The 24,794-nt window shown below is 38.4% G+C and overlaps 1 protein-coding gene across 1 annotated transcript in view; it reads right to left on the bottom strand.

The window, feature by feature from the left end:
* LOC306882852 (HEAT repeat-containing protein 5B-like) overlaps window positions 1–24,794 on the bottom strand; it is a 104,952-nt gene that overhangs the window by 25,558 nt on the left and 54,600 nt on the right. Inside the window, exons 19-26 of the mRNA XM_079437815.1 lie at window positions 24,145–24,304; window positions 20,970–21,159; window positions 20,272–20,441; window positions 16,978–17,125; window positions 13,010–13,189; window positions 6,533–6,793; window positions 2,835–3,016; window positions 1,440–1,508 (exon numbers count right to left, since the gene is read on the bottom strand). Coding sequence (XP_079293941.1) covers window positions 1,440–1,508; window positions 2,835–3,016; window positions 6,533–6,793; window positions 13,010–13,189; window positions 16,978–17,125; window positions 20,272–20,441; window positions 20,970–21,159; window positions 24,145–24,304 — 1,360 coding nt within the window. The remainder of the gene's footprint in view (window positions 1–1,439; window positions 1,509–2,834; window positions 3,017–6,532; window positions 6,794–13,009; window positions 13,190–16,977; window positions 17,126–20,271; window positions 20,442–20,969; window positions 21,160–24,144; window positions 24,305–24,794) is intronic.

Raw genomic sequence — 24,794 nt, 5'->3', positions numbered from 1 at the left:
CCTTAATTCAAGCAGCTTTATAGAATTAAACATGAAAAACCAGAGCCAGTGTCCCTTTCAGTTAGAATTACTACTTGATTTTCTGTTATAAAACAGCTCTCCAGTGTGGAGCTAGCTAATTATTAAATATTTTTATTAGTGGGAAAAAAAATAAATTCATTAAAGTGATTCATCAAAGCTTGATCTAACTCAGGACTGTTTTGGATATCATAACAATAGAAGGCATTTTAAGACATGTTGTGAATAAAATAGTTTATCCAAAGCGTCTTATCACGGACCTTTATTTTGTTTCTTATCTATATAACTTACAAAAGGAGATGTTAGGCAGAACGAGTCATTCAGTTACTGTTCCATGTAGACAGAGTGTCTCTGTCTGTCGATCATCTCATTTTGTGCCTAATACATCTGTTTGAATAATGAATTGGTAACAGTTTACAATAAGGTATCATTTGTTAACATTAGTTAATGTATTAATTAACATGAATTAATGTAATGAATAATACATTACATTTCTGTATTAATCTTTGTTAATGTTGGTTAATAAACACAGTCGTTCATTGTTGGTTTATGGTAGGTCACAGTGCATTTACCAATTTTAAAAAACACAACTTGTGATTTTTATAAATGCATTAGTAAATGCTGAAATTAACATTAGATTAATAAATGCTGTAGAAGTATTGTTCATTCTTAGTTCATATTAACTAATGTTAACTAACAACCCTTATTGTTAAGAGTTACCAATTAATTGTATAATAATTGTAATTACATAATATACTTTCTAAAGCTGAAGTGACCTTTGTTAGAATATTTATAACTTAATATTTTGACTAATTGCAAAAGCTGAATAATCAAAGTTTACTGATTAATCAGTGAAATAATCGATGATTAGTCGATTAATTGTTCTAATAATCGTTAGATTAATTGATTATCAAAATAATCGTTTGTTGCAGCCCTACTTCTCACTTGAGATGTTTCTGCGGCGAATGCAAACGCTTCTCACTGGATCTCGCAGCGCTCTACAGTAACAGTGTCATGAGATCAACGCTGATTCCAGAGTAAAGCTGTTCTGACCGCTGCGCTGATCGCTATCAAACCAGCTTTCGTTACGCTTTGGTTTCATTTGCCTTCTGATGTTTCTCATATGCAACAGAAATGGCAGCGCTTACGACTTGAACAACACGGTGGTTGCGCCAGTGCAACCGCTCAAAAACATTTGTTGCACCAGCAGAAAAAATGCTCGCAGTCTGGAGCCCTGAAATATTAGGTATTAATATGTACCTTTAAGGTATTAATATGTACTATTTAGGGGAAAAAAGGTAAGAACCTTAGGGTTACCGCCCCAGTCACAACTTTACACCCTTTTTTTCTAACAATGTTGGGTTGAATGTTGCCGAGCTGGATCAAGTCTAAGTTGTGGTTTAGATGGGTTGAAGGTTCACCTGGCAGGCTTTGGCAGTGATGTCTGAGGGTGTGTCTGGGGAAAAGGCTGGTCGGAGTGCAGCGCCAACCTGTGGTTTAAGAAAATAAAATGAATGTCAGCAATCAGCATGGAATGAAAATACACCCCATCTATTTTCTGAAAGCATGTTATACTGTAGACCTTCCTGTACATGCATAGGTTTCCATGTTTTGACCTCATAATGCCTCATCCAAAAAATAAAAAAAACACCAGTGAAGACAACTTCTCTCTTGTGACGTATGCAGGACTACTCCAATCATTCAAACCCTGAAAGCTCATGCTACACCCTACATTACTTCTTTATCAATAATCTGTTCCACCTGGAAGAACATAACTACTTCCATTTCATTGCAACTTCAAAATGTGTATACTAATGAAACAATACCAAAACAAAATATCAAAAGGACACAGGTTTGATGTTTGATAATCTCTGCAGCTCAGTTCATTTTGAACTTGAACATTTGGCTGGAACTGAACTAAAATAAATGAGCATGTGCTAGCAAGGGGAAATCATTCATCAGAAAAATCTTTCAAATGTGCTGTATTTGAGCAGAAAATACTACTTAACGGACATGTTCGTTCAAAGTGTGTTTGTCTCTTAATGGGGTTTCTAACAAAAGAGTGTCTTCCAGTGCATTAACACATATGAGTGAACGGAATCAGCCAATCAGTGTTGGGTAAGATACTCTAAACAAATAATTCATTACTAGTTACTAATTACATCTGCAACAGTGTAATGAGATTATTGTACAAATGACTCTCCAAAAAGTATTTAATTACTTATTAATTTCTAAATCCTATATCAACCTCGACAAGTTAATGATACGAGGATAGACATAAACAGTTCTTTTAATTCTGTCAAGTAACCATCAATTATTCTGCTCACACTTTAGATTAGAGTCCAATTCTCACTATTAACTAACTATTAACCATGACTTTTGCCTCAATATACTCCTAATTACTGCTTATTAATACTTGGTAAAGTAGTTGTTAAGTTTAAGGATTTAGAATAAGGTCTTCAGAATAAGACGTTAATATGTGTTTTTAAGTACTAATAAACAGCCAATATCTCAGTAATATTCAAGCTAATAACCTAGTTAATAGTGAGAATTGAACACTGAAGTATTTAAAGTGAGAAGAGTACATAAAAAGCATGCATTTTAAGGTTAGACAGTTTGATGTTAAATCTACTATTGTATATAAATGCTCTATTGTCTATACTCAGTTCAATAATACAAGTAACTGTAATTAAATTACAGAAAAAAATAAGAGTAATCCCTTACTTCATTTTTTCAAAGGAAAAGTAATTAAATCACAGTAACTAATTACACCCAACACTGTATTTCCAGCACGAGGCACAGACTGAGGAACTGACATTGGCCTGGTACTGCTCCAGTATCACATGACCAGGGAACTCTGGCTCCGGCACAGCGGCGAACTTCTTAATGATGTCCTCGAGAGCCTGCAGACCAGCCATGCGCAGCTGGTTACTGTGGTCCGTGGCAGCCATGAACGCCATGCGAATCAGATCACACAAGTGCAGCACCAGGAAGTCCCCTGCACAAGACACCACGAACATATTCAGTTCACTCCCTAAACTCACGCCACGCACAGGTCAATCACACGTTACACTTCATTCATACTTCACATGTGCCTTGCAATTAGGGCTGGGCCATATAGCTAGAAATGTATTACCATATAATGCTTCATATCATTCGACAGCCATAATTATTGCATTTTTTATTTTTTTTAAACAGCAGTAGAAAAAAAGATTTAAATTTAACCACTGTATTTTAAAATTACCCAATTTATTGAGTCATACAACAACTAATTTTAGTTTTAACAGTCAAACACAAAATAAATTCTTATATTTTATGCAGATTTAAGTCTTAAGGAAACTCTTGGCTTGTCCCCCGAGGCCACAGGAGGGTGCAATGAGCAAAATAATGCAGCGCATTAAACGGTTTATTCAATGCTATGAAATAACAACTGTCTATTAAAAAATTTGCATAACATCTAAACTAATATTTATGAATCAAATATGCTTTTGTAAATTGCATAAACAATCATAAACAGAACAGCATCATGTATTTATGCATAGCATAAAACAAACAGCCAAAGCAATTCATGTTTTGCGTGAGATGCGAGAGCAGCAGTCATGGTGCTCAGTCGCAAAAATGTGTTCTGTGTGAATGGCTCGTTTCGGTTTTAACCTAATAAAGATCATCTCCGCATTGAGCTTCTATATTTCTCTAATATCTTGAATGAAAAATGCAGCAGCAGCGCATCTTGTGGATTTAACTGGATAGGCAACAAAAACTTTATATTGAAACAATGACACTAACATCATCACCGCACAGGGTTCCGTTTCAATATTCCATACTTTTCCAGAATCAAATTTACAAACCTCTCAGTAGATTTTTGGACCATATTTAACAGAAATGGTTCATAGAGTATTATTTTCAGCTTTATATTTGGTATATATTACAGCCATCCGTAAAAGGTTTTATTTTTTCAGGGTTTTTTACATTGATTTTCTCTAAGTGACTTTTGCATGCACACAAGAAACATTTTTGTGCCCTTGAGAAACTATTCACATGTGCATGGGAATTTTTTGCATGCTTACGCATTACAGTATCTACTTTTATATAACATTTCCTTAATTAACAGAGATCTACTTGCTCAAAATGTGGCTTTCCTAACGGTAGGCCCTCTAATATCAAGTCCTACTGTCCAGTTTAGCACATCCATGACATAGAAACCATGCAGAGAAACCATGACATGAAATGAGCTGATGGCAGAATACAGCTGTGTGCATTGTCCCGTTTGCCAACTTCAAGGGTCTATATAAAAAAAAAAGACTGCTATTGAAATAATTAAACAAAGTGTTCAAATGATGTCTTTGGTTAGGGCAGTGTGTCATATTTCAAGGCCTTAGGTCTCTTTAATGCATACTCTGTGGCGGCACAACAGGTGTCTCAGTGTGCATCGTCCTATATGCTAAGTTTAATGGTTTCTCGTGCACACATTAACGTCTGTATATTTTCTATTTTTGCAAAGGTCCTCAAGGCTGTCATACGGTGTTAAGAATATTGAGAGAAGAAACCCAAAACGCAAAACATTTCATTCAGTCGTGTCTGACAATCACTAAACAGCTGCCATGAAAACACGTCTTGTATGATAAACTTATTTTCATTCAATTCTTCATTTTCTATTATAAAAAACTAAATGGGGGCAAAAGTCTGGAAATGCAAATATTTTTTTCCATACTTTTCCAAACCGCGTAGGAACCCTGGCATATCGTGCGCCACTGATAATGCTCCCTTAAAGTCTGCGTGAACCGGACGTTTGCGACCGTTTACACTTCCGTATTGTGACTTACTTCCGAGAGAAACAGAATATTGAATGAGGAAAATAGAGGGCATGGCTTGTTTTTCTACTGCGAATTGATTGGATGTTGTAAAGTAGGCGTTTCATTCAGAAATGAACACTGACAGTTGGAGGGGCGTGGCTAAGGATGTCATGCTCATGCCCAAGCCGTCAAACTGATGTCATCAGAGAAGGCCCATCATTTCAGAGGGGAGGAGCATTTTCAGATCTGGATTAAAGATTATGAAGGCAAACTAATTTTTTTTTGTGGATTGACTTGCATGGATGAATTGTTCACCACAAAAATAGCAATGTGCCCTAACAAAATAAATAGTCCATTTTGATTTTAACCACTTTAACCCTTCAGCCACCAGGGATTTTTGGAAAAATGCTGGATTTTGACATCAAGATTTCAAAAGCTTGTGGCTTGAAAGGAGTTAAAGATAGAGATCTACTGTAAATTAGAAAAATGTTGGGCATGACCGAAAGTTTATGTGAAATATTCTCATCTAATTTGCATATTAGGACATTTGCATATTAAGTCGCTTTGGATAAAAGCGTCGGCTAAATGAATAAATGTAAACGTAAATGTAGGACATCAGTGGGCGGCCATCTTGAATTTCATAATATTCAGGAAATAGTAGATATTGAATTGATGTTTGAAATTACTTGCATGTTTTTTTTTTGTCTTTTTATCCTCATTCCAAATTATTAGAAAAGAGGAAACAACAATAAAACAGGGTAAAGTACTAAATTACTATATTACTCTACTATATAGTAGTAAAACGCATGTGAACAGTAGCCTACTTTTTGATCAGTTCATCAGTAATATTCAGGAAATAATAGATATTGAATGGATGTTCACCCCTGCCACCCCCATCCCCGTTGGGCAAAGGGTCGAAATGAACACTCTGGCCTTGTACGGTGGCTCTATTGGGCTGCAAAGATGTACCGGGGGAAGCGCGATCATTAGACGGCCGATCATCATTTCCAAAAGGCAAATATTCCCCTTGAGAGTCAGAATCGGCGAATAACATGCAACACATTCTCACAGTACAACTTTTTATTAGCCATTTGGCGATTTTCTCACAAATCGCACGCTATGAACTGAAATGCTTCCGCATCAATGACACGAAAGCTCACTTGTCTGCAATTTCCTCGAACACTTTGAATAGGAGGAACAGGACGTAATTTTGGTCTAGAATCGAAGTACTACATGTCTGCCATCTAGTGGAAGGGAATACAAATGAGATATTACACCATATTAGGAACTACCGTCTATTTTATTAAGTATGACGTCTTGTCGCAATTTTGCGACTTTGGCGCTTAGAGGGTTAAGCACACTTAACATTTGATTGCAGCGTTTTTGCATTCGAATACAAATGTTTATTTTAAATTCGACTAATATTCCTTTGTTTGATTCACAGTCTCCTCATCACAGGCAGACACGGCACTCATTTCAGCATGTGTTCGCGTGTTCTGTTGGCTGTCTGCTTGTCACTCATAATGCACCTTTAAATTAAAAAAGCGTGGAACTATCATGCACCATATCAAACATTTTTTCTACTGTTACCGATGATAAATATATCGTCGATAAATATCAATGCTGTTTTATCACCCAGTCCTACTTGCAATGTTCAAATAAAATGGAAATTCCCTAATTTTTTACTCCTAACTACTGTACGATGAGTCACAGATGTTTACCTTCAGGGTTTTTAGCCTTGGCGACTCGCGCAGCAGCCAGGTCAAAGTGGGCCTTGTCTGCATTCTCACAGAGATGAATGATACGGCACAGACAGTCGGCAGCAAACACTCGTGTGACCCAGCGTGGCGCCACGGACGGCTTGGACTTGTCATCCTGACCCAGTGATGTGAACATGATATCATCATCCATCTCATCCTTCTTCTCAGAGTCTTCATCCTCTTCCTTCCTTCTGCCACCAGACGCAACAGTCCCACCGACCTCTGCAACAGAAGCAAAGAGGGAATACAAGCTGGAATGAGAAAATCCTGCAGATTACAGTACACCGTTTCTAACATCCAATCAATCTCAAAATAAAGGATCACCAACAAATAAAATACAGCCTGAGGCACCACAACATTATTACTATAAAACAACGGTAGCATTTTATTTTACAGTCCTGTTCTGCATGTACATACTGTACACTTACTATAGTAATACTTCAGACTTATGCGCCCTCTAGATGCTTGCGTTTTGCAAATGAATGACGCATTATAGCACCATCCCAAAGAGGTATGCAGCAGAGTCCTTAGCCATCTTCAAGAAATGGCTAAAAACACATCTCTTCAGTCTTTATTTGACCTTCTAACTCTAGCACTCTATTCTAATTCTATTTTTAGGGGTTCAAGTGCGTAGCGCTATTGTAATTGTTAGAATGGTCATGGATGAGCGATTTCCGGATGAGTCGTAGAGACTTGAAACTTGGAGGGATGGTAGTAGTCACACCGCCTACAACATGACCAAGGCTCGTCCCAATCGGCCTGATGGGGGCGCTACAGCAAAAGTATGAAATCACTCATAACTCTTAAACCGGTCACAGGCTCAAGTGTCTTATGTCGTTGGAATCCTTGGACAAAATGCACTCAGATTCAAATTTTCAGGTATTTCACATTTTATGCAAAACCTACTTTTACGTACTAGTCCTAGGTTTTTTGCCCGATCAGAACCAAACCAGTGCAGAAAGTTTCTCAGGAGAGTAAATATCAATCATTATCAAAATAAAATTGAACTTTCGCAACCATTTGTCCTAACAACATGAAAATCGCTGTGCATGGTCTTGGTCCAAAGTGCCACAAGTGTCTATGGGGACATTTGCGTATTTAAAAAAACATGGCCGCCATCGGCCAACAAATTTTGAGCACCTGTTAAACAAGGATAATGGAGGCCGATCGGAAGGAAACTTGGGGGGCCTTTTCGACTCACAGGGCTCCAGACAAAAAAATAGAGTAAGGAGCCATTGGCTCCTATAAAAGAAAAACTTAGGAGCCAAATTATTTTTTTAGGTGCCACAGAATAAAAGTGGTTTATTTTATTATTGTCATTTTATTTTTCCCCCCTATTTTAACATTTCAATAATTTTGTCATGTGTTTATGTCTTATCTTTTCTAGGCTTTATCAGCATTTTAATCCATCTTGTAGATGATCAGGTCGACCGGGGGACTAAGGTTCACTTAAAGTGTGAATTAAATGTCTTTTACAACTTGAAATATACAGTCACAAAGAATTGTTCGTTACACAGAATCTGTACCAATATCATGGACCATAAGCATCACTTGGCAACTGAGTGCAGTGCATCCTATAAATGTTGTCAGGTCTTTCACACATTCAGTCTGTTTTTCTTCATTAGTAAAATGCTATTTTATAGGAGGAGTTGAATCATGTACAACAGAATAAGTAAAAATATTAATATGCAACAGCGCATGAATATAGCAAAACGCTCCTCTTTATAGTTATTTTTCTAGCTGACTGATGAGTTTATGGACACTGAGTGGTTATTCTGAGGTAAATGTATTACAATGCAATGTTTACAAGCTTTATACATTTCCTCAGTTTGAAACACTGAATGAGCTTTTACATAAAACATTTCAGTAAGTTGTACTATAGGCTTTCTTATCGCCTACCTTTTGATCATGTTCATTTCATACTATACTAGTAAATGGAAATATATAATGGGTTCACTTGCTGCTTTAACTGAGGAGCTAAAGAGATCGCGCCTGAGCATTAAGTGCGATACTCTCCGCTCGCGCGACCCGGACGCATACACGGACCGTGTGGACGCGGGCTACTGGTGTTTATATTACCCAAAGTGTGCGCTTGTGGTCCGCATTAAAGAGCACCCAAACCGCATCATTTGAATTTCGTAGCATTTTAAAGGTGCCATAGAATGCATTGATACAGTATTTTAAATTGTTCTCTGATATCTACACAGAAGGTATGTGGCTTAGGTAAGGGCAAAAAATCTCCAGAAACGATTTTACATGTCCATTTACAACCCTAGGATTTCTCCCTAGAATGAAACGGTCTGTTATTGGCTTATTTGGCAGGGTCATGAATAATAATGAGCTCTGCTCTGATTGGCTGTTTCACAGTACGACTCATCAGCAAGAAGGAAGCACAGGGAGGAAAATATATATTTAAATACTTTCTCTCGCAGTTATATCGTCGGGTAATTATACTGTATATAAAACGCGGGCATCAGGGAGCCGTTATTAATATGCGAGGCATTGAAACTGCTTTTGAACGATCCATCGATCGCGTTATAGTTTCACTTTCAAGAGACGCGATCACACAAACTATGTTTACATTATGGAGCAACAGTACTTACCACACATTTCACAAGATCAGATGCTTGTCAGTGGTGCTCAGGATCTGTAAGTCATTCGCCATCATCCTCATCTCTCCTTACTGAGAGTGAAATCTTATGTACTGTAACAGGCTACCGCTAGCAAGGAGCTAACCATGTCCCTTTAGTGGCTCGCGTTATTTGCTTTCTGTGCCTTTCTGAATACAGACACCAACCCATCCCTGCACTTCACACCCCCTGCACGGCCTGGAACATAACATTTATTGTGTTATTTTCGCTGTTGTCCGCGCTTGTTTATTTACAATACCTGCAGAGCTTCTGATGGTTCGGCCGGCTTAGAACAAGGGCGGGTTTATGCAAATGTTGGGGGCGTAGTGATCGCGACTGTTGCGTCACAGTCGGTGTTATGTTCTGATTCGCCTGTTTTTCAGTGGTCTTTTTTAATCACGAGATTTACATATGAAGGAGAAAACTATGGTGTTTGAGGCTCACTGTATGTCATTTCCATGTACAGAACTGTTATTATTTAAATATGCCAGGATAAAGACAGTTTTTCATTCTATGGCACCTTTAAAGCTGATACTTTGTTTATTAAAAAGTAAGACAGCACAAAGCTTTTTGCGATTACTGGATGGCAAGTGCGCTTCAAATAACAGGAAGTCCATGCATTAACAGAACACAGCATATATACTAAGATCTCGATAAGAAGATCGACCGGACAAGTGTAAATGCATCTGGTTGTTGAAACCACATATGGTAATTTTACTCCTCCCATAATATTAAAATAATAGACGTGTGTGTCACGGTGCACACACGAGGGAGGAACCAGGAACACGCAGACGAGGATGTAAACTCAAATAACACATTTTACTGACATCAAGGCAGGGCAAGACAAGGCAGGGCAAGACACAGACATCAACAGGAACACCGGGGTTAACGAGTAGACCAGACGAAGTTTAACTGAACAGACAGGACTAATATACACAGGTAAATCATAGATAACGAGACGAACACGGCTAGACAAGAATTAACTAATGATTACGCTTAACAAGGACAGGAAACAAACCAAAAATGGGCACAAGAGGCAGGAACACATGACACACACACAACAGTTCCCTTACAGTGTGAGAGCGTTTTATAGCCTATATGGCATGTTATAGTCAGATATGACAGCGCAATGCAACAAGCATCACCGCGGATGAGTAGCGGAGTATTTCTTCAGCAAGCGACGTGCAAACTGAATGAACCTGAAAGTAAGCCGCAGACGCTCAACACACAATCTTCTTCATTAAAAGTAGCGAGACTAGCCTATCTTTCCAGTGCTGATGCCACGCGCTCTCTTGATATTGAAATTAGCTGATAATTAATAAAATTATCCATTGCTTTCATTGACGTGAACTCCGTTATATTTGCATATGAAGCGGGAATTGAAGAACGGATTTATATCCGTTTTGCGAAGACACATTTATGTGGCCAAGTGTAAATGGGGAAACGTTTTAACAAATCATATAGATATCCGATCAGAGAAAATGCATGAAGTGAGCAGGTGTAAACAGGCCCTTTCAGGTCTCTCTCACTGCGTTCAGCAGACTGTGTGCGGCAGAGATGAGGACTGTTTGAAACTCTTTTCAGTAAAACTTTGATGCGCATCGTCTTATGTAAGTTTAATACGTGAACATAACAAAAGATGTGAGCGCAAAACAATCGGGAAAAAAGTCCTTTCATGCAAATTATATATAGTCGCCAGTGGCGACCTCAGCAAAAACTTCACTCGCAAATTAATATTTTTGGTCGCAAATGCGACCATTTTAGTCGCAGTTTGAAGCCCTGACTCATGGGCCCAAAAGGGCCGCAATCGCATTTTTCAAGGACGTAAACGATTGTGCGTCACACAGTTTTCCGCACATACACGTGATATTCGTATCGCATGATAGACCTCCTCGTTCCGATCAAATTTGCCTCTAGAACCACTGCTGTCAATCAAATCGTTTGTTAAATGATTGAGAAGATGTAAAAAACCTACTTTTGCGAAATAGTCCTAGGTTTTTTGCTCAATCTGGACAAAAACACTGCAGTGCAATTCTCTGGACTCTCTAGGTCAATAATTATAAAAAAAAAAAGTGTTAAGATTTACCCTTTGGGAAGCTATAATGGGGTTGTTTAGAAATTTACCCAAGATCCTATAAAGCCTAAAGGAAAACTCAAAACTTCACAAAACCTGGTGAGCACATGCGACAGGTGATTCTAAGCAAGCATGCAAAGTTTTAAGGAGATTGGACCGCAGCTGGCGCTATAACAGTCAAGCCCAATTTATACTTCTACATCGGACCTTCGCCGTAGCCTCTATGCCGTAAGCTGGGCGTCAGTTTTCATTTATACTTCTGCGTCGACGTGCAGTACACATGCGGACCGCTAGTCTGCAGTGTCCACGGCCATGTTGCTGCTGTAACCTGCAGTACCAAGGCAAAAGCCGAAGAAGAAGCGGCTCGTCAGAGAAGCATCAAGCTGTGACGGCGGCAAATAAATATCAGATCATTAAATCACTATTTAAAACTACAAAAAAGAGACAATGGAACAGGAGAGGATGGCATTCTTTCAATCTCCACAAGGACGTGTACCACAGCAGATCAACATTGTTTGTAGCGGACAGCTACTGATGTATAATGCTATGTACTATATAATAAATGATAAGACACTTGTTCTTTGCTTTGTTTTATTTTAAATAAGGTGTAACATTAAACTATATTACAGCGCTCATAAATGCACACAAACTCAAGTACATACGGAGGGAGGGGTTCTAGCAGACCAATCACAGCGCTTGCGTTCCGTGTAGAATTGACACGTCAGGTACGGCGTAGGTTACGGTGCAGGCCTGTGTGTCTCTGCGTAGGCTACGGCATAGGTTCAACGCAGAAGTATAAATTGGGCTTCATAAACATTAAAAAAACATCACATTTCTATGTTAAATTACCTGGATTTGCCAAAACTGCTTTTTAATCATTGATTTAGGTGCGTTCAGCCTTGCTAAACAATATGTCTTTTTCCTTATATGCTTAAATGCCTTAAGAGCTTGAATCCCAGTAATCGCTGCTTGCAGCTATATTACCTGTTTGTTTTCTTTTTATTTATATAAAAAAAACAGTTGATCCTTTTTGATCCTTTGAACACTTGATCCTGCTTCAGTTGTCCTCATTTGTAAGTCGCTTTGGATAAAAGCATCTGTTAAATGCCTAAATGTAAATGCAACTAGGTAATGACTAGGTAACTAATCCTAAATCTAACACTTAACCTGTGTTCCAGGTCCATGTAGTTACATTATTTACACCTTATAGTTACCTCACTTTCTATAACCTTGAGGTATGCAGCGCCTTTTATGTCAGATTACTAATTTAATCAATAAATGTATCAAACAAAATCTAAATATTTTGGTTTGGTTTTTGCAAAGCGAGTAACATACTCAAAGTCAGCTCGCATATTAAGACAATAATTAAGATATTATTGTAGATGATATATCCCTCACACTCTTATCCCTAGGATGATAGCCATGTCAAAATGACAAGAAGAGTTCAGAAAACTTAATAGTTATTACAGTGAGAAAGTAGGCTTGATTTAGTGAAAACCAGTCATGTAAAGATTTAGGTTAAGTAATCCAAAATATATCTGGACAAATGCATGAGGATGCGTTATTAAGTCCTTATGGCTGCACTTTCAGACAATTTCTTTTTATCCTACCCTGTAAACTTATTAGAAAAATGCAATACTTACAGGTGAAACCTGTAACGTACTGGTTAATTTGATTCTAGTCATAAAGCACTGTGACCTCAGCTCACAAACACTGCCAGAGAACGGCTGTTACCTGTAGTAGCTGCCAGAACATCTTTGCAGAGCTTGAGCCAGTGAGGAAGTTTCTCCACAGCCAGAGATGAGAGCATGTGACCTAACGTGTCATGAATGTCCGAGCACAACTTCCTGTCCGTCTCACGGTCCAGCATTCCAAACAGAACACCTTCCAAACCCGTCTCTGTGATGTTCAGATCTGAAAAATGTTAAATGACCAGATAAAACTGATTAAATGTGACCCTGCTGGACCACAAAAAAAAAAAAAATTATACAAGAGATTTATACATCTGAAAGCTGAATAAAATTAACTTGCTACTGATGTATGTATTGGACAATATTTGGCTGAGATACAACTATTTGAAAATCTGGAATCTTATGGTGCAAAAAAAAAAAAAAAAAAAAAAAAAAAAAGTTGTCCAAATGAAGTTCTTAATGCATATTACTAATCAAAAATGAAGTTTTGATAAACAGTGCACAGCATAAATGAGTACACACTCTCTGAAACATTACTCTTTACTTAGAAGACATGTTAGGGTTCTTTAGAGATAACATTCCAGCAAGTCGGCTTTATCAGTTACCAAAGAAGAACGTTAAAATTGAGGAAAATACCATTTTCTTATCAAATTGCTAAAATGTTTGGTTGGAAAAATGAGTAAACCCTCCTGAAAGTTACTAAATAAAACTAAAAAGTTTCTGGTGTAAGGTTAAGGCAAGTTTTGATCAACAGGTAACTTTATCTTTCTTGTTATTTATTCCTTCCCTTACTAGCTTGTACTTATTTGAACAATGACTGAGACTTGGTGTTACGAGCACTTCCTCTGTCTGATTGCCTCTTCAAGATTAATCTCTTTATGTATTCCCCAATTGTAAGTCGCTTTGGATAAAAGCGTCTGCAAAATGACTAAATGTAAATGTTGAACCAAAACTGTTAAAGACAAGTAATTTCCTGACAATTAAAAGTGTTATAGCCGACTGAATCATACTCAGACGTAATGCTGGCAGCAGTGGAACCACTTGGGAGAGAACTGCCAGGTGACTTATTTCTTAGCATAAAAGAGGATAATGGTACAAGAGGACTACCAAATTATTGTTTTAAGTGTGAAAATATACCAAAAGTAACGGAAATTCAAAAACAATGGACTTGTGAAAAGGCCCCTGAAATAATTAGTTCTTCACTTTAAGTTTTCATTTAGTGAGGAGTGAGTTTTTGCTAGAAAAAGAGCAGGAGAAACACCAAGAAAGTGTCTCAGAGCCGGCAAAAGCTATGAAAAGAGTGACACTTTGTCACAGAGTAAGATGCAGCCTGCAGAAGTGACATGCATGCTTGTTTATTCACACCAGAATTACTGTAGCCAAAGCACAATAAACTCACTTAACCTTTTCCAAGGCGCACATTTACAAAATACAGACTTCTGGGAATCCATACTCTGGTCTCATGAGACCAAGTCAAACATTTCAGATCTAACAGCAGTGTTGCTAGAGGAGGAGTACAGTGAGAAGTGCCTGGTTCCCTCAGTGATGTTCAGTGCTAGTAAAGCTCTTCTATAGGGATGAACGAGTGCTGAAGGTGTGAGGGAGTTGTGCTTTATCAACGCTGTCATCAGTTCACACACCACTGAGAGATGTAATACAAAAACATGAAACAGAAGATGCTACCCTCCCCTCATTCCCTGCATTGTTTGGCATTTTTTCAACAAGACAATGCAGATATTCATTCTCCCAAGGTGAAAATCCTTCAGTGGACACGTATTTCACTCAATCTTAACACTCTTGAGCAGCTGTGGGGGATTCTGGAGAGACGAGCTGAACAACTCTCCCCATTAATGACCAGGGCATTTAAAGGAGTGGTTGATTGTGATTTCACTTTTTTAAATGTTAGTTAGTGTGTACTGTTGCTGTTTGAGCATAAACAATATCTGCAAACTTATGAAGCTGAAAGTTCAGTGCAAACGGCGATATCATCTTTTAAAATTCTGGCAGTTTAATGCCTACAAAAACGGCTCGTAGGGACTACAACGAGTTACTTCCTGGGTTGGTGACATCACAAACCCCGATAAACGCTGCCCCCGGGAACACACAGCAAAGGGGGCGGGGCTATGCTGCGCTGCTTTAGTGAAGAGGAAGAGAAAACACTCTTACTCTCTCTCATTCAGATCTTCAGCTCAGCTCCAACAGTGAACTGTGCCAATTATACCCTTATTTTCACATAGCAATGAGAAGCGCAATACATGGATGTGCTTGCGGTTGCCGTGCTGTAGCCTATTAAAGCTTTAATCAGGATAATTCCGTATATTAAAAGCTAACAGAAGCAGTAGCGTTTACAAATAACAGTGTATCTAAAAGTGAGACAGCAGCAAACAAACATACCATTAAGAGCCGTGCTTGCACAGGTTCTGCGTGATCCTCTTCACTAATATCCTCTGCTTCTCAATCAGGCTCAAATTGATAAGCAATATAGACGACGCCATTGTTTACAATACAACCGGAGCACATGCCGCCGTTTAGATGCACACTAGAGGCGATTTAGCCAATCACAACACACTGGGCCAGCTAACCAATCAGAGCCCATCGTGTATTTCTGAGGGAGGGGCTTCATAAAGCAGGAAATGATCAGCGAGTTTATCAGAGATGGGACAGTGTGGTGTAGAATAAAGGTAAATTATGTGAAAAATGTGTTTTTTTTGTTTTTTGTTTTTAAACGAAGCATGAACACATGTTAGATTGCAACCCATAAACACAATCAAGCCTAGAAAAAAACAGTCAACCACCCCTTTAAGGAGCTCATCCTCCAGGAGTTAACCAGTACAGATGTGACAATTTGTCATGAACTTGTACACTCGGTGTCAAGACGTGTCAGAGCAGTGTACATGGAGTAATTGAGGACATATTAAGGGCTAGAATATTACACTTTAATTAAATCTTGGGTGTACTCATTTCTGCAATCCTTCATTTAAACAAAATTGGTTTTTACCGATATTAATGGCATATATTTTTATTTTATTTATTTATAGTTTTTATTAAGAATATGTTTAATACATTTCAATTTTGCCATCTTTCTATAAATTATATTAGTGATCATTAAGAAAATACAGCCCGGTTTCACAGACAGGGTTTAGACTAAGCCAGGATTAGGCCATAGTTCAATTAGGACATTTAAGTCATTTTTATAAACATGCTTAGAAAAAAACATAACTGGGGTGCATCTTGAGACAAAACAAAGGCACTGATATATTTTAAGATCAGTCAGTGCAAGTTTATTTCATTTGAAACAGCTCAGCTCTAGCACTAAGCTTAAGCCTTGTCTGTGAAACCGGGGGTATGTCTTTTATATTTAATCATATAATGTATATCAAATAAATTTAAAATATTTAAATTTATGCTGTGCACTGTATTTACGGTAGGAAATGCAATATGATCTTTAATATCCTAATGATTTTTGGCATAAAAGAAAAATTTATAATTTTGACCAATAAAATATATTGAAAGTGACGTGACATGTGGCCAAGTATGGTGACCCATACTCGGAATTAGTGTTCTGTATTTACCCATCCAAGCGCACACACCGTAGTGAACACACACACAGCAGTGAACACACACACAGCAGTGAACACACACTCGGAGCAGTGGGCATTTATGCTGCGGCGCCCGGGGAGCAGTTGGGGGTTCGGTGTCTTGCTCAAGGGCACCTCAGTCGTGGTATTGAGGGTGGAGAGAGCGCTGGACATTCACTCCCCCCACCTACAATCCCTGCCGGCCCGAGACTCGAACCCACAACCTTTGGATTACGAGTCCGACTCTCTAACCATTAGACTTCCCACATGGTTGGCTATGGCTACAAATATACCCGTGCTACTTATGACTGGTTTTGTGCTGCAGGGTCAGATGTGTGTCTGGTTCTTCATATGACACCGTGTAGTTGAAAGATCACAACAGACTTGCACAGCCCAGTTTCGGAACATAAACATGACGAGGCAGGTTACGCACTGATGCTGGTGTTGTCTTTGCTGTCTCCGGCCCTCCTGGCGAGACTCATGGCGTATTCACAGACCTCTGCAGCCTCGCGCTGAGCCAGCTGCCGGAGACACGCCACCGCGGCCCGCCGTAACAGCAGGTGAGAGCTGCACAGATGCACCTGCGCACACACACAAACACACATCAGAACCTGCTTCTACTATCGCCTATTTATTATTTTATAATAATAATAATAATAATAATAATAATAATAATAATAATAATAATAATAATATGGCAGCCAGAGCTGGGTAGAATACTTTCAAATTGTAATCTGTTACTGATTCCAAACTGCAGTTAGTAACGAAATCCACTGCATTACAAAATTTGGGTAATATGATCAGAGTACTTTTTGATTACTTTTGACCTAGCTCATTTATCACATTGATTTAAATAGGATAATCTTCCTAATCTACAATATCCAGTGTTGGGAAGGTGACTTTGGAAATGCAATCAGTTACAGATTACAAGCTACCCCATTTAAAATGTAATAAGTAATGTAACTGATTACATTTGATTATTTTTTTTCTAAATGTCTAATGTTTTCAACTGTTAATCATTTTGAGACATTTAAAGCAGGCAGGGTTAACCTTACAGTAGAACTCAACACTGATTACTGTCACTATAAAAATCCTTCACTTAAATGTAGATTATAACTTAATTTTAAAGCACAGCCACCACAAAATCAGACTTAATTTAAGATCATTCTGAGGTTAAATACAGATTTAAAATCATAAGAAATAGGGTAACACTATTTTAAGGTGTCTTTGTTACAAGTTACATGTACTTCGTATTATAATAACAATACATTATGCATAATTGCATGCAAGTAACTCTAAACCAAACCCTAAACCTAACCATATAGTAAGTGGTATAATAAAGTGTAATAAGTGTAAAATAAAGTGGAACCAGAAATAGTTTAATAGCTATGATACTGTTTTTGCAAATCAAATCTTGCATAGATTTGACAGGAAACACTGGAATCTAACTATGGCTTGGAAAAAAACAGTTAATCTTAAAAAATAAAAGCATATGCATAAACACAAATATGAAATAAAACCGTTATTGAATAAGCATGCGTCCTATTATGTGTCCTAAACTCCTGAAACATTGGCCTCTCATATTTTTGAGCAGTCACTGCAATTATGAAAGAAATCAATTAAATCTGTATGGAAAATTCAGATGTAACCCTCTTTTGTAATCATTAACATAAGTAACTAAATCTAATTGCTCATTTTTACACATTTTCTGATTACAGTTACATTTATTTTGTAATTAAATTACGCAGTTTAGTGACATGTAACTAGTTACTCCAACACTGACCATATCGATATAAAAATGCAAAGAAAAAGAATATATAATCGTTGTTATTGATAAAATGAAGTGCATTAAACATTACATTATCAAGGTCTCCCCAACCTGGAGTTCATAACAGAACGGCATGTTTGTGAGTTTAATGAAAAGCAAATAATTCATGAAATCATAAAAATATCCAATTAAAATGCTTACTAAAAATGTAAATATTTTATTTGTTTGCCTGCATGTCATGTGACTTAATTATTGAGTGGATAATACAGGTACATCTAAAAAAAAAAAAAAAAAAAATATGGTGAAAAAGTTCATTTTTTCTTGTAACTTTTCAAAAAGTGAAACTTTCATATATTTTAAATTCATTGCATATAAAGTAAAACATTTCAAAAGTTTTTTTGTTTTAATTTTGATGATTAGAGCTTACAGCTCATGAAAGTCAAAAATCAGTATCTCAAAATTACATTTGAGTTTCAATTAATGACCATCCCTACAGTATAAATTCAGAGTATCTCTTGTTCTTTGAAACCACAATAATGGAGAAGACTGCTGACTTGGCAATGATCCAGAAGATGAATGTTGACGCCCTCCACAAAGAGGGTAAGTCACAGAGGGTCATTACTGAAAGCTGTGGCTGTTCACAGAGTGCTGTATCAAAGCATATTAAATGCAATGTTGACTGGAAGGAAGAATTTGGGTAGGAAAAGGTGCACAAGCAACAGGGATGACCGCAAGCTTGAGAATACTGTCAAGCAAAGCTGATTCAAACACTTGGGAGAGCTTCACAAGGAGTGGACTGAAGCTGGAGTCAGTGCATCAAGAGTCTCCACGCTCAGACGTCTTCAGGAAAAGAGCTACCAAGCCACTTCTGAACCAGAGACAACGTCAGAAGCGTCTTACCTGGGCTGTGGAGAAAAAGAACTGGACTGTTGCTCAGTGGTCCAAAGTCCTCTTTTCAGATGAAAGTACATTGTGCATTTCATTTGGAAATCAAGGTCCCAGAGTCTGGAGGAAGAGTGGAGAGGCACAGAATCCATGTTGCTTGAAGTCCAGTGTGAAGTTTCCACAGTCAGTGATGATTTGGGCTGCCATGTCATCTGCTGGTGTTGGTCCACTGTGTTTTCTGAAGTCCACAGTCAACGCAGCCATCTACCAGGAAATTTTAGAGCACTTCATGCTTCCTTCTGCTGACAAGCTTTATGGAGATGCTGATTTCATTTTCCAGCAGGACTTGGCACCTGCCCACACTGCCAAAGCTACCAAAAGCTGGTTCAGTGACCATGGTGTTGCTGTGCTTGATTGACCAGCAAACAAAAAAAGACACCAGACCCAACAATGCAGATGACCTAACTATCAAAGCAACCTGGGCTTCTGTTACACCTCAGCAGAGCCACAAACTGATCACCTCCATGCCACGCCACATTGATGCAGTAATTCATGCAAAAGGAGGCCCAACCAAGTATTGAGTGCATAGAAATGAACATACTTTTTAGAAGACTGACATTTCTGTTTAAAATATCCTTTTTTTATTGAACTTATGTAATATTCAAATTTTCTGAGACACTGGATTTTGGGTTTTCATTATCTGTAAGCCATAATAAAAATTTCAAGAAATAAAGGCTTGAAATATTTCACTCTGTGTGTAATGAATCTATATGATATATGGGTTTCACTTTCTGAAATGAGTGACAAAAAATATTGACCTTTTTCACGATATTCAAATTTTTTGAGATGTACCTGTATATAATCATGTAATCAGACTACAGTTACTTTTTTATTGATTACGAGTATTTTAAAATGTAATTATCTAATTACAAGCACTTAATTTTTGGAATCTGATTACATAATTCAGATTGCATGTAATCAGTTACTACCCAGCTCTGAAGGCGGATTTCCTAAGACACAGCTCTAAATGTGAACATGTTAGGTGTTAGCGTATAGCGGATGAAGCAGCCTTACACAGAGGCTGGGCACCAGGCTGGACAGGTTGACGTGTCGCGGTGCGAACATGTGCAGCTGCTGCAGACAGGAGATGGCCGCCGCCTGGACCAGAGAGTCTGAGTGATCCTGCATGATGGCGCAGCCCACCAGACACGACGAGCGGATCGTAGAGATGCTGCCGCTGTTCCCTGGGATAAACAAACCAGGAGAAATAATAAAAATACCTGTTTTTCTGTTCACCTCTGCCAAACTGACAGAGATGGGGGTGCATGAGACAGTGGAGAATGTGAGATATGATAATATGCCCAATCACTTTATCATCTTTAAGTAGCTTTAAACACTTCATCTGGTTAAAGAAAACCTAAACTAACTTCCAAGAGTGCCTTGCCAGTTTAAATCCTTCAAGTGCAATAAGACAAAAAACTTGCATGCTGTCTAACGGACAGTTTCTGTGCAGTTTGCATTTACTTTACCTATTATTAATATTAATTATCTATTATGAATAATCCATTGAGAATTTTTTTACTTCCATTGGTTAGGCTAGGTTTTTGCACTGAAATTGGTGTTGAGAGTTGTGAAATTCCACCGGAATATAAAATGTTGTAACAACCTAATTTCCAGCAAAAATAACTATATAAAAATATTTTTGGTTCATTATGAAATTATGGTGGGCCGTCAATGTCTAGAAACTGAATGGGAAACACTGATATGCTTACCCTGTAGTTCTGGGCCCACGGTGGTGATGAGCGCTCCGAGGCAGCGGCCCAGACACTGATGCACCTCGGTGTGCGAGGGAGGGACCGTCAGCAGCAGCGTCAGCACCAGAGACAGGGTGGGCTCCACGTAACCGCGGTACATGGGTCCGCTGGAGTCCACGATGAGAGCCAGAGAGTGCAGCGCCCACGTCTGAAACCACCAGAGGAACGAGTCATTAGGGGTGTTTAAATTAATCTTTGCATAGCAATGCAGTGATAGACCGTAATCGATTATAGCCTGCTGGCGTTATTCTCATACGTGCTTGTCATGCCAGTATTAAAAAAAAAAAAAATGCACCCACTATTTTTAAAGGGATCATAAGATGCAATTTCTTGTTTTCCTTGTCTTTAGTGTTTTATGTAGCTGTTTGTGCATGTATACGATCTGCAGAGTTACAAAGCTCAAAGTCTCCCACAAAAGGGTTTATTCTATCTAAAAGAGAAGGCTGATGTAGACTGGGCCAAATCGCCTCATTCAAACACATGTCTACGTCACGATGTGGAAATATTTGTGTAAATTATATTCAGCCGCCCAAATATTCAGGCAAAGAAAGAAGGCTTGGTTTCAGTAACCGCAGTAGTGTTGATGCAGCCGTGTCAGGGAGACGCTGTGTGTTTCTAGGAGAAAGCAAAAGCACTTTATTTGACCTTCTGGAAGTAGATGCATTTAGGAATCATTGGTTAAGATTTGTTTACAACAGAACAGCACAACCCAAATGTTCGAAATTGTGCAACACATTTTATGGACGACAGTTTTGTGAACCTGAAAGTACAAGGCTGGCTGCACGAAGGCTATTAAAAAAAAAAGAAAAATGGTAAATTCTGACTTGAATCTGGCACTTCTGAATCAGCAACTGAAAAGTATGTTTTGTTATTAGATCAAGTATTTGCTATTGACTGCTCAAATGCAGAGTTTTGCGCGGTGTAGAGTATAGTGTCGTGTGTGTGTGTGAGAGAGAGGGGGTCACATCACAGTGGAGTCAGCTGTCTTAATCGTGGCTTGTGTGCAAACACATACAAGCTTCATCACTGTGTCTGTCACGTGACTCTGTTCCCCTCTCCGGCTTGAACTGATGGTAAAACTAAGGACATGATTAACTGTCTTTATATTTACTTTGAAAGTTGAAGCTCGTGATTATTATTTAGGGGTGTTACATTTCTGATGCGTGCTGGCCAATCAGATCAGACTGTGCTTGTTGGAAGGAGGGGCTTTGTAGAAAACGACGCGTTTGAGAGAGGCAGGGCATAGAGGAACTACAATAATGTATAGTATTTGAAAAATAATGTGTTTTTTGAACATGTAAACATATTCTGTTACACCAAATACACTAAATAATGATCTTTAAAATAGCATCATATGACCCCTTTAAATCTGAGATCTGGGCACATTTTGGAAAACGCAAGCTTAGTGTGCGCTAGAGACAATCACGGCGGGCTTCATTGCACAGAATATGCAACAATATGTAACAAGGACACCTTAAAATAAAGTGTAACCAAATAGTGTTCATTCTTAGTTTGTTAACTAAAGTAGGTAACTAATGTTAACTAACGAAACCTTATTGTAAATTGTTACCGACTTTTTCAATTCAAAGTTTCAATTAAGCCGTTTGTGATTTGATAAGCACACTAAGCCACATCATGATTTCGTTTGTAGTTTGATTGACAGACGCTTTATCAAAACAATGGCCCAAAACACAATGTTAGGGCTTCATTGCACAGAATATGCGCTGAGAGACACATGTGCATTGCTTGACAGTGCTTCCACTCTCTGTTATGTAGTGTTTTACTGTAGATATGCTTTCATTTATGCCTTTTGTAATGTAGTGCGTATTAGATGCAGGAAACGTGTGTACTGACAGACTTTGGGCCTGTTTACACCTGGTCACTTCATGCGTTTTCTCTGATCTGATATCTATCTGATTTATTAAAACGTTTCCATTTACACTTGGCCACATAAATGTGTCTTCGCAAAACGGATATAAATCCGCGCTATATGCTAATTTTACGGAGTTCACGTCAATGAAAGCAATAGATATGTGCTGCATTTTATTCATTATCAGCTCATTTCAATATCAGAGACCGCAACACGAGAGAGCGCGGCATCAGCACTGGAAAGATAGCTTAGTCTCACTACTTTTAATGAAGATGATTGTGTGTTGAGCGTCTGCGACTTACTTTCAGTTTCATTTGCAGCAGTTTGCATGTCTGCTTGCTGAAGAGATACTCAGCTACTCATCCGCAGCGATGCGTGTTCCATTAGCGCTGTCATATCGGACTATAACATACCATATAGCCTATAAAACGCTCGCACACGTTTATTATTTTCATATTTTAATAAGGAGTAAAATTAGCATATGTGATTTCAACAACCAGACGCATTTACACTTGTCCAGTTTGGTCTGGAATGCGGCCCAAACCACCTCCTGAAGTGCTTTGAGCGATCGGATTTACAGCCGTCTCGAATGCGCTTCAGAGGGTATTTACACCTGGTCTTTTCAGGATCGGATAGTGAAGTGACCAGGTGTAAACAGCCCCTTTCACAGCGCTTCGGTTTTGTCCTGAAGCTCGATCATGGCTGCACTTAAATTAACTTGCATCCAAATACTTTTATGAAATGAAATGAAAGTAAACAGTCAGTTCAGAACAAGAAAAAACATCTGATGTGGAAATAGATCTGTGCATTACTGCAGTCTATTAAAGCTGCCACTGTCTATGATCTCATCAGTAATAATCAAAAGGCAATAACGCTGAGGAAAAAATAAAACCCATAACTATGATTATCTGTGAACTTTCGTATACTTAAAAAGTACTTTCAGTACCTGAGAGTGCTTTTATCACTTGTAATTGCCTTTTTCCCCTTTATTACTTTATATTTGCTTGTATGTTTTGAAGCTATATTTATTTGGTTAAATTCTTAATTATTTAGATTTATTATTAATTTGTAATTAGTTTTAAAAGTAGCCTGCTTATATAATTTAATAAAAATACACAAAATAAATTTGCTATAATCGTGAAGCATCGGGATATTGGATTGAATCGGTGACCTAATCGAATCGTGAAACCCGCTACTCATCATGCATCTGATTGGCCCAGCAGCAGAGCACGGTCCAGACACCTGTGCTGTCTCAGAGCTCACCTGGACCTCGTGACACGTGGCGTCTTGAGCCAGGGCCAGCAGGATGCTAACACTGGTCTTGAGGTGCTGGCCTGACCCAATGCCGCCCACATAACGGTGCAAGCAGCCCAAAGCCAGAGAGTGACCCGTCCTGGACACCACGTCACGCGCCGACTTCAACCTGCACAGAGCATCAAAGACAGAAAAACTCAAACACAGAGACAATATGAGGAAACGGCAAGAGATCTCACAACATCCATGCCACGCTTCGGTCCTGCACAAAGTGAAAAAACCACAGCCGATCATTAGGGTTAGGAACCGAGACCCAGGCCTTAATCAGAGCCAGTGATTTTCTTGACGATTTCTGAATGTTTGCATTCTTTTTCTAGTCAATCTTCTGTACAACACAAGAAATGCTTTTAACCCTTAAATACATACCTTTGGTCTTTAGCGACCCGGGACATCATTCACTACCCTCTCGCTCCTTCATTTTTTAAAGTTAGACATTATTAATTCTAAGTATTCCTCAATCTATTCACTATAAACAATATAACAAGAAAAATAAATTATAAAATAAGACTGCATGTTTTCTGATTTGTTTTTTGTAAAAAGTGTATAGGGTCACTAGGATATCTTATCACTTCTGACATACCGGTAAAAATTCTGCCCAC

Source organism: Barbus barbus (genome assembly GCF_936440315.1).
Source record: "Barbus barbus genome assembly, chromosome: 16".
Lineage (NCBI taxonomy): Eukaryota > Metazoa > Chordata > Actinopteri > Cypriniformes > Cyprinidae > Barbus > Barbus barbus.
Note: the sequence above shows the minus strand (reverse complement) of the source record. Positions and strands in the feature narration are given on the sequence as shown.